The sequence below is a fragment of the Suricata suricatta genome, chromosome 7 (assembly GCF_006229205.1).
Source record: "Suricata suricatta isolate VVHF042 chromosome 7, meerkat_22Aug2017_6uvM2_HiC, whole genome shotgun sequence".
NCBI lineage: Eukaryota > Metazoa > Chordata > Mammalia > Carnivora > Herpestidae > Suricata > Suricata suricatta.
The window spans coordinates 48,332,746-48,347,156 of NC_043706.1; the positions used below are offsets into that span (position 1 = coordinate 48,332,746).

At 42.3% G+C, this 14,411-nt stretch overlaps 1 protein-coding gene across 2 annotated transcripts in view; it reads left to right on the plus strand.

Moving 5' to 3' along the window:
• PAQR8 (progestin and adipoQ receptor family member 8) overlaps window positions 1-14,411 on the plus strand; it is a 42,880-nt gene that overhangs the window by 17,344 nt on the left and 11,125 nt on the right. Inside the window, exon 1 of one of the 2 annotated variants that reach the window (XM_029943832.1) lies at window positions 10,963-11,253. The exons of the other annotated variant lie outside the window; for it this stretch is intronic. Within the exon in view, the coding sequence (XP_029799692.1) occupies window positions 11,185-11,253 (69 nt within the window). The 5' untranslated portion in view covers window positions 10,963-11,184. Of the gene's footprint in view, window positions 1-10,962; window positions 11,254-14,411 lie in introns of those variants that run through there. 2 annotated transcript variants of the gene reach the window in all.

Here is a 14,411-nt window from a genome sequence, read left to right on the forward strand (position 1 = left end):
AAAAACACGGACTTACAGGTGCTTCAGAGTTTCCATCTGAACAATATTGAAGACAATAATGGCACATAGTAGACACCCAGTAAATATTTATTAAAAGAATACTTGCTTTCATGAGGTGCTGAGCTTGCATAAGGGTAATGTGTGGATGGATGGATGGTGGATGAATAGACAGAAAGATAGCCAGATGGAGATTTTGACATAAAAACAAGGAAATTAAAAAACAAGAAAGGTCAGTGTGCCTTTCTTTCACCAGTTCATTTGTTCACTCTTTTTTTTAATGTTTATTTATTTTTGTGAGCAAGAGAGGGACCAAGTGTGAGAGGGGGAGGGGCAGAGAGAGAGGGAGACAGAATCCAAGGTAGTCTCCAGGCTCTGAGCAGTCAGCACAGAGCCCGATGCAGGGCTCGAACTCATGGACCGTGAGATCATGACCTGAGCCAAAGTCAGACGCTTAAGTGACCGAGGCCCCTGGCACCCCTGTTTATGCACTCTTACAATATTTGTTGAGTATTTCCCATGTGCCAAGTCATATTCTAGATGTAGGGATACATCAGTGAACAAAATAGACAAAGATCCCTCTGCTAATTGAATTTATATTCTGGGCTAGCAGCAGGGCCAGGAAGGACAGACAATATATATAAGTAAAGAATAAAATATTAACATCATACCCATTAAAATGGCTACAAAAAAAAAACCCCAGATAATAACAAGTGTTGTCAGAGTTGCAGAGGAATTGGAATTCTTGTCTACTGTTGATAGGATTATTAAATGGTACAGCCAGTATGGAAAACAGTATGGGAGGTCCTCAAAAATTTTTAAAAAGTTGAATTACCAATGATGGAGCAATTCCATTTCTGAGTATACAGTAGCCACCACCAACCACTGCTTAGCTGTAGGGCATATGAGCCAAGACCTCCAGTGGATGCCTGAAATCACAGAGTAGTGAACTCTCTCTCTATCCTATACATACATACTTATGATAAAGTTTAACCAATAACAAAATAGAACAAGTATAACAACATGCTGTTATCAAAGTTATGTGAATGTGTCATCTCTCTCTCAAAATACCTTGCACTGTACTCACCCTTCTTATGATGATGTGAGATGATAACATGCCCACATGATGAGATGGAATGAGGTGAGTCATGTTGGCATTGTGATGTAGCATTAGGCTACTATTGACCTTCTGAGCATATGCCAGAAGGATCATGTGCTTCTGAACCACAATTGCCCGCCAGAAACACGAACTGCAGAAAACAAAACTGCAGAAAAGGGGGGACTACTGTATACTCATGAGAACTGAAAGCAGGGTCTTGGAGAGTTACTTGCACACCCATCTCCCTAGCAGCGTTGTTCAAGCCAAAAGGTGGAAGCATCCAGACGTCCATCGAAAGATTCGCACATAACCAAAGTACAATGTATATACACAATGAAATATTATCCAGTTCTCAAAAAGAGGGAAGTTCTGACACACGCTACCACATGGATGAACCCAGATGACATTATGCTCAGTGAAATAAGCCAATCACAAGAAGATGAATGCTGTCGGGTTCCACTTATGGGAGATACTGGAGTAGTCATACAGGAGAAAGTAGAAGGGTGTTCGTCAGGGCCTAGAGGAAGGGGGGAATGGCGAGTTGCTGTTTAATGGCTATGGAGTTTCAGTTTTGCAAGATGAAAAGAGTCCTGGATATTGGTTCTACAACAACGTGGATGTACCTAACACGACTGAACTGCAGAATTAGAAAGGGTTAAGATGGGAAATTTCATTAGGTGTATTTTACCACAGTTGAAACAAAACTTATGAGAAAGAAAGTAATGTATTAAGGCAGAAAGGGAAAAGTGCTACAGAAAACAAGAAGTAGAGTGGAGCAAGGGGCTCTAAGGCCTCAGCTGGGTGGTGGGGACACCTCCTAGAGAAGGAGCGATTTGAGCAAGGACTGGAGGAAGTGTTTGTTTCTTGGCTTCTGTTCCAGTCGGAGTCTCCATCTTCCGGGCCCGCAGGTGGTGTGCGGCAGTGCCAAGGCAATGCCCGAGTGGTGCAGGGCTGTAAGGTTTACGTTGGCGGGCAGCTGACGCAGAAACCATTGCCATGGGGCATTTCAACTCAATTGAAAAACAATCCAGGCACTCAGGTGGCACTTGCACAGATTATAATCAGATGTCATCTGAGACTTGAGGTCATGTTACAGTAAAGAGAAATGGTTGTTGTCATACTTAGCCCTTTCTAAAATCAAACTCCATAAGCTAGAGACAGCAATCAGGAGTTTGATTTTTCGGGGCCTCCTAAGTTTGCATGTTGTTGTCTAGGCCATTTCCAATATGAGTTTTAAGCTCTTTCATAGGAGTAGAATTTCCAGGGTTTCAGCTGACCTTTGTGTCAACCCATAACTAGGGAGGGCAGCTCAAGAGTACTTACTCAGTTACTGTCTCTCTGGTAGGTCATATGGCATGGAATGGTCAGCTGCTTATAAAAATCCCGTGACCTGGACATGTTTTATTATTAATTTATGAGTCTGGTATAAACAGGTATCAGCTTGCCATCATTTTAGCCAATACTTTATACTCACGAATAAAATGGAAGGAGGTTTGCGGCATTGGATTCTTGAATTGATTTTCCCACATCTCATCTGTTAACCTTTTCCATGTCTAAACAAAAAAACAAAAGAAGTATAATGAGCATTTGTCTCTGCTTTGGAATGAGAAAGAAGTCCCTCATGATGCTCTCATCCCCACACCACTGAACTTGAGGGGGAGATGAACATCTATGGATGGACAAGCACTTGTCCTGACCAAGGATTCTGAAGCTACACTGGCAGCCATTGAAAACACACATGCTGCCTGTGCCTCTCTCCCCAGGCTACAGCTGTGCAGCAATTGCTGAGGTCTAAGGACTAGTAGGGACTAGTAGGGAGGAGGAATGGATTCCCTCTTATGTCCTGCCTACATTGGTGGCAGTGAGCATTGGTTCACTGATTTGTAACATGCTCATCTGCTCCATGTTTGATTTCTTTGACGTCTAAATATATTTGCTTTCATCATTATACATAGGCGCTGCCTCTGATCATTTAGCCCCAGGAGGTTATGAATCTCAAGGTATCCCTTTACCTCCAGCTTCTCCCAACATAGTGTTGATGGTAGAGACAGGCTTCTCTTTACCCTCATGGTGAAATGATAACACAGGGGAATGCTGCAGCCTTCAGGTGTATACTGTCGTCATGAGATATATATCATTAGCTGGCCATAGCAGTGCTTGGCAGCAAAAGAAGGAAAGCTCAGTGGCTTCAGCAGGCATTCCCTGTGAACCCCCTCTGGGCAAATATCTGCACTAGGCTCTAATCAGGGGTGGAGTGGAGGGAGGGAATTGAATGCCATGTGACACAGTACTTGCCCATTAGAAACTTACGGGCTGCTAGGATCTGAGAAAATTATCCAAACAACTGCAGGACAAATGTGATGGTGTCTTTCAAAAGACACACATTGAAAGTTACTGGAGAATGGATGGATGATACTGCTTCACCTGGGTGAATAGGAAGGCATGGAAGAATCAGCATCTGAGAGGTGCCTTTGGGGATGGATGAAGTTTCCTGAGGTAGAGAGAGGGAGGCGTCTTTCCAGGTAATGGGAGCAGCCTGGGCAAAGAGGAATCCACACCAGGGGGATGGACAAAGAAGACATGTGCAGCTAGTCTGTCAGAGCAAATAACTGGAAACCACCTGCACGTCCATCCACGGGAGGATAGACAAAGAAATTGTAATTTGGAAAATACTCGTCAGAGAAAATGAATCAACTAGAGAATCATGTCACAATTAATGTGGAAAACCCCAAAACGTAATAAAGAAGGAAGGCTGCAGGAGGTTAGATACAGAATTTATATAAAGGTTAAAAATGCACAAAACTATACCTTGTTTATGGACATTTAATTTCATGATGTTTTATTATATTCTTACATGTGGTTATATAATTTTATAGTGTCACTATAAATTTTATAGTTTTACATGAAAACATTAGTGGAAATGAAAAACCACAAATTCAGTGTATAGTGACTGCCGCTGGGAGGAAGGATGGAATGGGTGGACACAGGAGGCTTGGTCTCAGGTGTATGTGTTTTAGAGACACGTACATACACATACATACATACATATAAACACACTCATGCATACACACACATAAATACACCTATACTTTAAAATCTGAAGTGCATAGGACATATTGAGTTGACAAACAGTTGTTTATTGTATTATCTTTCAAACTAGTCTGTATCTTGAAGTATTTCATGATTTCAAAATGAAAGAGCAAGTTGCAAGGCATGCTTAAGAATGGCAAATGGTGTAGATTAGTGATTTTCAAACTTTAACATGACACTTGGTAAGAAATATGTTTTATTTTAGGAACTGGGAGTTGCATGACAGTACTTATCTTAACATGTGGGGCGCACCCTGACATGTTCTGTTCTGTTTTTAAATTTTTTAATATTTATTTATTTTTGAGAGAGAGAGAGCATGAGTAGGGAAAAGGCAGAGAGGGAGGGAGGCACAGAATTCAATCTGAAGCAGGCTCCAGGCTCTGAGCTGTCAGCCCAGAGCCCGATGTGGGGCTCAAACCCACAAACTGTGAGATCATGACCTAAGCTGAAGTCGGTCGCTTAACGGACTGAGCCACCCAGGCGCCCCTGACATGTTCTGTTCTGCATAAAATGAAGCAGTAGGTGATGTTTGAAGATGGAGATTAGGGTAAGGGCACAGAAGGCTTTGACTGCCAGCCTTGGGAATGTGAGCTTTTTTTGGCAGAGAGGAGAAGGCTCCCACTGGCTTTGTGGCATATCATTATCAGAGCTGAACTTGAGTCAAGTGGAACGGGGACAGAGTTGGAGGATGCAAGCTCAATTGGGGAGTTATCACCGTAGTACACCTGGGACAGTATATGGGCTTATGGGGGAATGAGAAGAAGGAACAGGTCTTGATTATGCAGCAACTTAAAAAGGAAACAGGGTTTGATGACTGATTTGAGGGAAGGGGGAGGAAAAGGAGAAATCCCAGTTTGATTTTAAGGCTAGCTGATTGGGAGATTGGTCAGACCAATCACAAAACTAGATATATCAGGAGTTTGATTTTAAACATACAACCCAGATGGATGTTGTGAACTTTGGTTGAGGTTAAAAAGCATGGATTCATAATGGTCTTTATAATGTTTCATGAGTTTCTCTAGCACTATACAGAAGAGAAAGAAACTGGGTGTAATCAAGGTGGGGCTATGCAGGCCAACCCAGCGAAAGGGTAGAGGGTAAGGAGGGCTGGCAGCCAGGGTAGAAATGAAATGGCTGGCAGGGGGGCCAAGTGAGGTGGGTGAGCGAAGGGAGAAAAAAGGTTGGGGGACCAGAGGTCATGAGGAGCCCAGTGCGTTAGAGGGTGGAAGTCAGGATGTTGTGACCAGGAAGGAGGAACTTCAAATCTGAAGTTTTGGAACTACAGCAGTCCTGAGTGATAAAGAATCATGACCTTGGTAGAACTTGCAGGCTAGGCAGGTGGGTAGTTGTCATATAATGGAGAGGAAAGCTAGAGCTACCTGTGAGTTTATAGTGATTGATCTGAGCTTTTCAAACAGAGGCTCCTACATGGAATGACTAATGATTTTCAACCAGACCGCCCACTGGTTATGAATTACTACTCCAGATTGTAGACAAGGTCACACTGAGAAATGGAGAGGGGTCTTCAGAGGTCTCCTTCAGAGAGCCCTCATAGAATGTCCCTGCAGAGGAGGCTCTGGCTAACACACCTGGGATGTCACAGGGAACCAGGATTCCCAGTCGTCATCAGGTCAGAGGCACACAGCCACCCAATTCTCATCTAGCTGTTCTTTTTCCATTTATGTTTGAGGGACTTTCTTTATCTAAAACACAAGTGGCTGGCTGTTGGGACACAGAAGTCAGAAGCAGTGGGGTCTGTCCATACTTGAAGGGCTGATTTGGTTTAAGACTTTGAAAAGATCACTTAAATCCTCTGTGCCTCAGTTATTCACATAATCAAGTAACAGAAACTAAAAAGTTTTTGATGTCTTGAATAAATGTCTTCGTGCAATTCACTGAATTTCACAATTTAGTGTAAAGGAAGACATGTGTACAGCCAGTTACAACATAATGCTAAGGGCGGTATGACAGGATGTGATTAAGTCTGCTTGAGGCTGTTGCTGCATTGCACAGAAGAGGCTACATCTTAGCCTGAGTGTGAGAGAGACGCAGGCTTTGCTAGGCATAGCCGGGTCCAGCTAACCCCAGGAAAGTGTGTGGCTTGTTCAGGGAACGAGGACAGACAGTCTTCTGTCTTCTCTGCAACAAGAATAAGAAAGTAGGTCTCCCAATCTGCTAACTCCTGCTCCAATGTTATTTTACTGTATCTTTTTTTCTGCCTGGCCTCTCTATTTCCTGCATCTTTGCTTAGGCATTCTTGGGCACAAAAGTACCAATGGTAAGGGGAGATAGACCGAAAGTGAGCTGGTGACTGGAAATCAGTTAACACCTTAAACATTGTTGTGGATACCTACCACATGTTTGAACCACACATAGATAAGCACATCCAATTCAAATGTTGTTTCCTTTTGAAAAATACATTTTCATTATCGAAGATCTCACTGGTTTTACCTTTAGAAGCAAAGGGCCAAAGGGGAATCTTATTTCACTTTGTCGTTGAACAATTATCTATTGACGCCTTCTGGGGCACCTTTACTCTGATAGTTGCTGACAGGAGAGGTAACGGATGAGTAAGTCAGTGTTCCCGTCTCAAGGAGCTTGCAACCCAATCCATAGGAGAGACAAGCCTTTCTACACACACAGAGATAATAGCGCTCAAGTCTGGATATTCTGTTTACCAAATGTGTGGAATAGGTAGATAAGTGTTCAGGGAGAAAAGGAATGTAAGTGGCTTGGAGAAGGCTTCATGGCCAATGTGGAATTGAATTAAGAGCTTGAGGATAATTCTTGAAGAGAAACTGAGAATGAAGTGGTTTGCTTGATTCTTGGGAGCAAATTAAAAGTCCAGGTGTTGGGGCTATTGGGAGAGTGCACTGCATTAGCTGCAAAAGGGTTAACTTCTAATTGCTAGGGAAACCACATTCCTTACATCCTGCTCCAACCTGGGCTTAGTTTGTTATCAGATTCTTCTGCTGTGGAAAGTACATTTCCCGGATTGATTTCCTGCCAGTGGAATCTGCAGCTCTCTTCAGGGTTCACCTGGGTTGGCCCCAGTCCCAGTAGGATTGCGGGTGGGTGAGGAGGCTTCCTGCAGGCGAGAGGCTGGACTAGGCGGAGAGGCTGTTACCGTGCCAGACCGTACCTAACGAAGCCCGTAGTTACACGCTTACGGAAAGTCTGGGGGGACTCCTGTCCCTAGGCATTAATTAGCAGGCGTTTCAGACAGCACGGCTTACCTCTACCCAAACAAGAAGTCCCTGAAGAAAAGCAGTTATCATGCCCAGCTAACCTGTTGATTGACTTTGGGCTGTGTTCTAAACTGTTCCCAGCACCTCCAAATCCTCCAGCCGGAATTAAACGCAGATATTATTTATTGCCTGTGGAAGGTACGTTCTGTGTCTGTAATGATGCATTTTGAAAGCAGTACCTGTTCAGGTGAGACTACCTGAAATGTGGGAAGTATAGGAAGAAACAAAGAAAATGCAGGAATCTCAGCCTGAAGGTTCCAGCTGGAGAAAGAAAGGCACTCAGGAAATATCCTCTGCTCATATTCCCCAGAACACCACAGCAAACTAAGGTCATCTTTTCTTTCTCATGTCAATACTATGGGGATCCACAGGGGAAGAGATTCAGAATTGGAAAGGTCACTGAGCCTAGAAGGTGACATGTCTTTCTGGCGTGTCCGTGGCACACAGGAGCCCCTCACCCTTTTTATAGGCACGGTTCAGCCATGCCAGAAGCCCAGGGAGTCAGGGATTGACTGAATTATTAAGGCCATTTGGGTTTGTGTGCTGTAAGAAAACTCTTTTGACAATGTTGCATATATTGACTTTCCCAATCTAAGAGAACGGAATTGTTGCCTATGGAGCATCTGTAACGTACTAGTCAGTCCCTATCCAAGTGTAGGGGAGACTACAGTGAAAACACAAGCAAAAACACATATATCTTTCTATAACAATAAATGTCTACATAATTATTTTAATAGTTGGGTGGTATTCTGTTGTATAGATTTATCATAATTTATGAAATCAGATCTCTCATTTTGGATTTTGAGGTATTATTTATATTTGTTAAGTTTTCTTAAATATGGAGAAAATATGCATTGACCATTGGTGAATCTGACTTCATGTCCAAATTATCTCTGCTAAATAACAGGATTCTGCTGGTAGTACCACTCTTTAAAATATGACTTTATAAATACTGATATACTTGGCAGATGTGGCTACAAAAACCAATGTGAAGGACACCTGGATGGCTCAGTCGGCTGAGCATCCAATTCTTAGTTTCAGCTCGGGAACCGTTCTCACGGTTGTGGGATCAAGCCCCAAAGGAGGCTCTGCGCTGATGGCACCAAGCCTTCGTGGGATTCTGTCCCTCTGCCCCTCCCCAGTTTGTGTGTATGTGTGTGTGTGCGTGTACACACTCTCTCTCTCTCTCAAAATAAATAAACTTGAAAAAAAGCAATAAGATCATGCCATTTGCAGCAATGTGGATGGAACTGGAGGGTATTAGGCTAAATGAAATGTCAGTCAGAGAAAGACAGATATCATATGTTTTCATTCATATGGATGAATCTTGATAAACTTAACAGAAGACCATGGGGGAAGTGAAGGGGGGAAGGGAAGGGGGAAAATGTTACTAACAGAGACGGAGGGAGGCAAACCATAAGAGAATCTGGAATACAGAGAACAAACTGAGGGTTGATGGGGGTGAGGGAGAGGGAAAGTGGGTGATGGGCATTGAAGAGGGCACTTGTCAGGATGAACACTGGGTGTTGTTTATAATGAAATAAATTACATTTAAAAAATAAAATGAATAGAGAAAAAATGCATTTCCTAAGAATAAAAAAAACAAACAACCCTCCCCCCCCAAAAAACACAATGATCAATGTAGGCCCAGCAGCCTCTCACTGGCTATTCTGAGGTTGTTTGAGATTGTTTGAAATTTCACGTCTGTCTCTGTTGGGCCAAAGGCTGCTCAGAGAAGGTTCCAGTTCTTGTAAATTGACCCCAAGTTGGCGTTTTGGCTGTTGTTTCTTCTCAGCCATTTATAGTTATGCAGTGATGTGTGATGCTTGGCTTCTATGGATTCTGGAAGCACTTCTGCACTCTTTGATGGAAATTGCTGCTCTTTTGTTCTCTGTCCAACAACCAGCAGGCCACCTTTCTGCCATCTGTGTGAGCCGCCCCCCAGCCCCCAACAGTGACATGAGGTGATATCACAGGATCTGTTTGTTGGTGATTTCAGCACACTGCTTGATCTTTTATACAAAGCAAAACACAGCCCAGATGAATTGCAGAATTTTATAGCTTGTAGAGATTATAGCTCCATTTTATGGACAAGGACACCAAGTATAGAGAGATTGAGTGATTTGCCAAAAGTCTCATACGCTGGAACTAGAAGTCAGGATTTCTAATTCCTCATCTGGTGCTTTCCCAAGGAATCAGCTGTTCTAAGCTTGTGGTTCATTAAACTAGGGTCTTTGTAATAGACCAGGGAACGTCATTGCTTTGGAGAACTTCTATTTGGCCTCCAGATAAAATGTAATCAGTAACAAACTGTGTCCATTTGCCAAACATGGAGCTTTTCATTTAATTCTTTACTTTGCTAATCAAGGAAGAGACTTTTAGATAGCATGCTACAGATAAAGCAGAATTCAGTGACTGGCCTCAAGGTTAGTATGCTTTCCCCCAACAGGCTGATAAATGACCTCAGTGTTTAGGTTTGTGATTGGAATGTCTTGCCACACCAGTTCTGCAAAGTGTTAATGGAGCAAAGCAGTTTTACAGCAGCATATCTGAAGTTGCCTATCATCATTTTTGGGTTTGGTTTTAGAGCACAGTTTTTGAGGGCATCATGGTTAAGACCCGAGACTGTAGGGCCAACTGCTTTGGGTTAGCTACTAGCTCTAGGACTTATTGTGTAGCCTTGGGCAAGTTGCTTAATCTCTCTGTGATTCTATTTGTCAACTGTAAAATGGAAATGATAACAATAATAGTACTAATGCCAGATAGCTGTTAGGAAATTTAAATGAGCTAATATTTGCAAAGCATCTAGAACTCTATTGGGCATGTGATAAGCACCATGTGTTTGTTATTCTTGTTGTTATTATTATTATTATTATTATTATGACATTTTCATTCCATTCATTTACTCAACAACAATTTATTGGAACATCTCCTATGTGCTAGGCACAGTGGTAGGTGATAAAAGATTCTAAAGCCCTCAAAGGACCTTATAGTTTAGTGGTCAGAGAATATATAGGCACACCTCATAGACACTGCAGATTCAGTTCCACATCACCACAGTAATACAAGTATTACAATAAAGTGAGACAAATGAATTTTTCGGTTACCTAGTGCATATAAAAGTTATGTTTATACTACACTATACTATAGTCTATTAAATGTATAATAGCATTATGTCTTTAAAAAACAATGCATATACCTTAATTTAAAAATGCTTTATTGCTACAAAATGCTAACCATCATCTGAGATTTCACTGAGTCATAATCTTTTTGCTGTAGAGGGTCTTGCCTCAATGTTGATGGCTGCTGGCTGGCCAGGGTGGTAGTTGCTGAAGTTGGGGTGCCTGTGGCAATTTCTTAAAATAAGAAAATGAAGTTTGCCTCATCAATGGGCTCTTCCTTTCGTGAACAATTTCTCTGTAGCATATGATACGGTTTGATTGCATTTTTCCATAGTAAAATGTATTTCAAAATTGGGATTCTATCCTCCTCTCAAACACTGTCACTGCTTTATCAACTAAGTTTATATAATATGCTAAATCCTATGTTGTCATTTCAACAGTTCCCAGCATCTTCACCAGGAGTAGATTCCACCTCAAGAAATGGCTTTCAGTTCTCATCCATAAGCAGCAGTTCTTCATCCTGACTCAGGTTTCATCACGAGCTGGCAGCAATGCAAGCACATCTTCAGGCTCCACTTCTAACCCTAATTCTCTTGCTATTTCCACCACATCTGCACTGATTTCCTCCATGGAAGTACTGAACCCCTCAGTGTCCTCCCTGAGGATTGGAATCCACTTCTTCCAAACTTCTGTTAATGTTGGTATTTTGACCTCTGCCGATGAATGTTCTTAATGACGTGTAGTCATGAATTCTTTCCAGGAGGTTTTCATTCTACTTTGCCCAGAGGCATCAGAGGAATCATTGTCTGTGGTAGCTATAGCCTCATGAAATGTGAAATGAGTAACATTTGACTTAATTTATATTATAAATTTTATAATTTAATTTATAAATTATAGCATTTAATTATACATTAAATAATAAGGCTTGAGAGTTGAAATGACTCCTTGGTCCATGGCTGAAGGATGGATGCTGTGTTAGCAGGCAGGCAGAACAGCATTAACTTGTTGTACATCTCCATCAGAGCTCTTGGGTGATGGTACTTTGTCAATAAACAGTAATATTTTGAAAGGGATATTTTTTTGAGAAGTAGTTCTCAACAGTGGGCTTAAAATATTCAGTAAAACATATTATAAACAGATGTGCATTCACGCTTTATTATTCCATTTATAAAGCATAGGAAAAGTAGTTTGAGCATAAATCTTTTTTTTTAATGTTTTGTTTATTTTTGAGAGAGAGAGAGAGAGACAGCATGAGCAGAGGAGGGTCAGAGAGAGAGAGAGAGAGACAGAATCCAAAGACAGGCTCCAGGCTCTGAGCTGTCAGCACAGAGCCTGTCACGGGGTTCAAACCCACAAACTGCAAGATCATGACCTGAGCTGAAGTTGGACGCTTAACCAACTGAACCACTCAAGCGCCCCATGAGCATAATTCTTAAGGGCCGTAGGATTTTTGGAGCAGTCAGGGAGTACTGGCTTCAACTTAAAATCACCAGCTACATTAGCCCCTAAGAGGAGAGTCAACCTGTCCTTGGAAGCTTTGAAGCCAGGCACTGACTTCTCTGTAGCTGTGAACATCCTAGATGGCATTTCCTGGAATTCCAATAGATGGCTGTTTCATTTACACTGAAAAGTTGTATTTAGTGTAGCCACCTTTCATAAATTCTCTTAGCTAGAACTTCTGCTTAACTTGCTGCAGCGTCTACATCAGCACTTCCTTCTTCGCCTTGCGCCTGTTATGGAGATGGCTTCCTTCCTGAAACCTCGTGAACCAACCTCAGCTGGCTTCAAACTTTTCTTCTGCACCTTCTTCACCTCCCTCTGCCTTCACAAAACTGAAGAGAGTTATGGCCTTGCTCTGGAGTAGGCTTTGACTTATGGGAATATTGTGGCTGGTTTGATCTTCTATCCAGACTGCTAAAATTTTTTTCATCTCAGCAATAAGGCTGTTTCACTTTCTAATAATTCTTGTGTTCACTGAAGTAGCTCTTTTGATTTCCTTTAAGAACTTCCCCTTTGCATTCATAACTTGGGCCTATCTTGGCTTTCAACATGTCTTCCTCACTAAGCTTAATCATTTCTAGATTTTGATTTAAAGTGAGAGAGCTGTAACTCCTCCTTTCACTTGAATACTTAGAGGCCATTGTACTGTTGTTAATTGGCCTTATTTCAATACTGATGTGTCTCAGGAAATAGGGAGGCCCCAGGAGGGGAAGAGAGACCAGGGATTGGCTGGTGAGTGGAGCAATCAACACACACATTGATTAAATCTGCAGTGTTAAATGGGCACAGTTCATGGCACTCCCAAACAATTACAGTAGTAACAACAAAGATCACTGATCACATATCACCATAAGAAACATGATAATAATGAAAAAATCTTGAAATATTACAAGAATTAACAAAATGTTATACAGACATGAAGAGAACAAATGCTGTTGGAAAAATGGCACTGATAGACTTACTGTATGCAGGGTTGTCACAAACCTTCAATTTATAAAAAAAAATGCAGTACCTGGGGGCACCTGGGTAACTCAATCAGTAGAACATGTAACTCTTGGTCTTGGGATCATGAGTTCAAGCTGATGTTGGGCATAGAGCACTTTTAAAAAAAATGCAGGGGTGCCTTGTTGGTTGGGTTGGTGGAGCATGTGACTCTTAATCTTGGAGTTGTAATTTGAGCCGCCAAGTTGGGTGTAGAGATTACTTAAAAACAATATCTTGGGGCACCTGGGTGACTCAATTGGTTAGGCGCCAGACTTCAGATCAGGTCATAATCTCGAAGCTCATGAGTTCGGGCTCCGTGTCTGGCTCTGTGACAGCTCAGAGCTTGGAGCCTGCTTTGTATTCTGTGTCTCCCCCTCTCTCTGCCCCTCCCCCAGTCAGGCTCTGTCATGCTCTCTCTCTCTCTCTCTCTCTCTCTCTCTCTCTCAAAAATAAATATTAAAAAAAATTGTTTTAAGTTACAAGCTTTTAAAAATAAATAAAATCTTTTTAAAAATGCAATATCTGCAAAACGCAATAAAGCAAAGCACAGCAAAACAAGGTATGCCTGTAATGGAAACCAGGACCCTGTAGTTATAAAGGAGAGTGCTAGAATGGAGGGTAGTGCAGGGGTAGCAGAAGAAAAGGAGCACCTGAAGGGAAGGCTTCATAGGGGAAATTTGAACTTGGCCAGCAGGCATCAGTGGGCACTCCATGCTTGTGTACAAAGGCCTGAAAGGATGGCAGAATGACTGGAACACAAAATAAAAGTGGCAGGGTCAGGGGACCATTGGGACTAGGTCACGGAGATACATGGGTAGGGACCAGAGGGAAGGCCTTCTATATCCCAAAACAGTACCTGTGGGAGAAAATGAGGACCCAAAGTAGGGCAAAGGCCATGCCACTTCTAAGCCCCCATAGAGAGGGAGCCCAGCAGGTGGAGCAGGTTGCAAGGAGCAGTGAGGGCAGTGGGCATACCTGGTATAAGCAGTTAAATCTGTTACTAGGAGACTGGAGACCGGACCAGACATTGCACTGGTCATCCACATGGCTTCTCTCTGAAAGTTAAATGTTATTTATGGGCACTTGACATTGTTTGCACTATGCTTCCAGAGGACCACAACACACAGAAACAGGTCATTTCATTTTTTTATTTGAAGTTACTGAAGAGTGCCTGGGTGGCTCAGTTGGTCGAGCATCTGATTCTTAATTCTGGCTCAGGTCATGATCTCATGGTTCGTGGGGTCAAGCCCTGAGTCGGGTCCTGTGCTTACAGCACAGATCCTGCTTGGGATTCTCTCTCTGCCTCTACCTTGCTCTGCTCTCTCTCTCCTCAAAATAAATTAATAAACTTAAAAAAAAAAACACTTTAAA